At 29.3% G+C, this 1679-nt stretch overlaps 1 protein-coding gene across 1 annotated transcript; it reads right to left on the reverse strand.

The window, feature by feature from the left end:
- Positions 1-96: 96 nt before the first annotated feature.
- LOC103307613 (replication protein A 32 kDa subunit-B-like) lies at positions 97-854 on the reverse strand (the record flags this gene model as incomplete). Its single annotated transcript, XM_008191223.3, is given in 2 exon segments — positions 97-520; positions 585-854. Coding segments are annotated over 2 exon segments (576 nt in total), but the record flags the coding sequence as incomplete, so codon positions are not given.
- Between the last annotated feature and the right edge of the window lie 825 nt (positions 855-1679).

Raw genomic sequence — 1679 nt, forward strand, 5'->3', positions numbered from 1 at the left:
ACACCATCATCATCAATCTTAGTGCATTCCAACTCAATTTTATTATAACTTGTTATGGTTTATTATCTTTATTATTATAAAATAAAAATGTATTGATTATTTTTAGTAATAAAACTTTACTGTATTAGTGACATTGTACATTAAAATTATTGTGCTTAAATAATAACTTATTCCAGTTTCCAATTTTTTTTAAATAAACCTTAAAACTGAACAGTTAACTTCCGAAATCAGTGACTTTGTAATGATTCTCATCAATGGTTGAGAAAATATGTCCCTCTTCGATGAAAAATGAAAGAATTTTTTCTATTTCTGATAATGGCATTTTCTCTGGAAGTATCTTTTGTATATCTAATGCTGAATAACCTGCCTCATCCTGGCACCTCTTTATTACTGTATAAACTTTTAATTGCCTCGGATTCAGCGATAAATTGTTAGTTGTATCCATAAATCCATTAGTATTATCACCACTCATTAAAAAGTCTTTTTGATTTGTTGCAGTAGATTGTTGTGTACCGCTAGCCTATAAAAATCAAATATTAATACAAAATCAATATTTCTTTTACAAGTTAAACAATTATTCTAACCACATTGATTTCCTCGGTTATATATGGTAACGCAATAATGCTTAATAAATGATGTGTTAATTCATTTAGAGTTTCTAAAGGTCTGACACTATGACAAAGCAAAGTAACTTTGTCATTTTGCATTCTCTTACTACCAACTACTTTAAAATAAGCGTTTTCAATCAACTTTGGATATCTTGACAATTCGTTCTCGTCTCCCCATTGAATGCACAACAAACGACCAGTATTGTCTTCAATTGTAAACATATTCTTTAATGCTTGTGTTTCAACCTAGAAATAACAAGAAAACATTTTAATATAAAATTATTTCTAAGTAAACAGGGCCGTATTTAGGGGGGAGCTACAGTTGCCCCGGACGGCCAATTTTTGACACATTTAGGGGGGCGGCCAGGCGCCGGTGCATAATATATGGATAACATTTTTTTTGGTAAGAATTTGCTCGAGTACCTATACTTGGATTTTTTGCATTGCATGACTATGATATGGCCATTTGAAGTCATTCAATTGATTTGTCAATCAATGATAACTACTAATTTTTGTAATTTTTTTTATGCTAAAATGCACTTTACCACGCTCCTTACAAATTTAAATTTTAAAAGACATGTTTTATAACGCTGATTTCGAAACTGTTTACATTTTTTTGCGGAAACCATTATTTTGGAAGTTATAGCTATCCAAAGTTTGCGATTTTACGTTTATACACATGCGCGTAACACTACTTTAATGCTGTGCGGTGGAACTCGTGTATAATATATAGGGCTAGGAAAATAAAGCACTAAAAACGTACAATAAAGGAATTAAAAAATTGCCAATAATGCTACAAAAAAAAGCATTTTAACTAAGAAAATGCAACTAAAAAAGACTTGAACATTTTTAAGTTTAACTGAAAAATATTTTTAATATCAAAAAATAATTTATTAAACACATTTTTATATGTTCACACTAAGTAATTCTTAGAACAACTAAGCACAATTTATAATATTGAAAAAATAAATTAAAAACCGTTTTATTAATGTCGATAAATGTCACGTATTACGTAACCATTACTCCCCACTCGGTAATCACTTTGACAAAATCTAGAATCTATTTTCAGAA

This window comes from Acyrthosiphon pisum, unplaced genomic scaffold, assembly GCF_005508785.2.
Source record: "Acyrthosiphon pisum isolate AL4f unplaced genomic scaffold, pea_aphid_22Mar2018_4r6ur Scaffold_6592;HRSCAF=7157, whole genome shotgun sequence".
In the NCBI taxonomy this organism is placed as follows: domain Eukaryota; kingdom Metazoa; phylum Arthropoda; class Insecta; order Hemiptera; family Aphididae; genus Acyrthosiphon; species Acyrthosiphon pisum.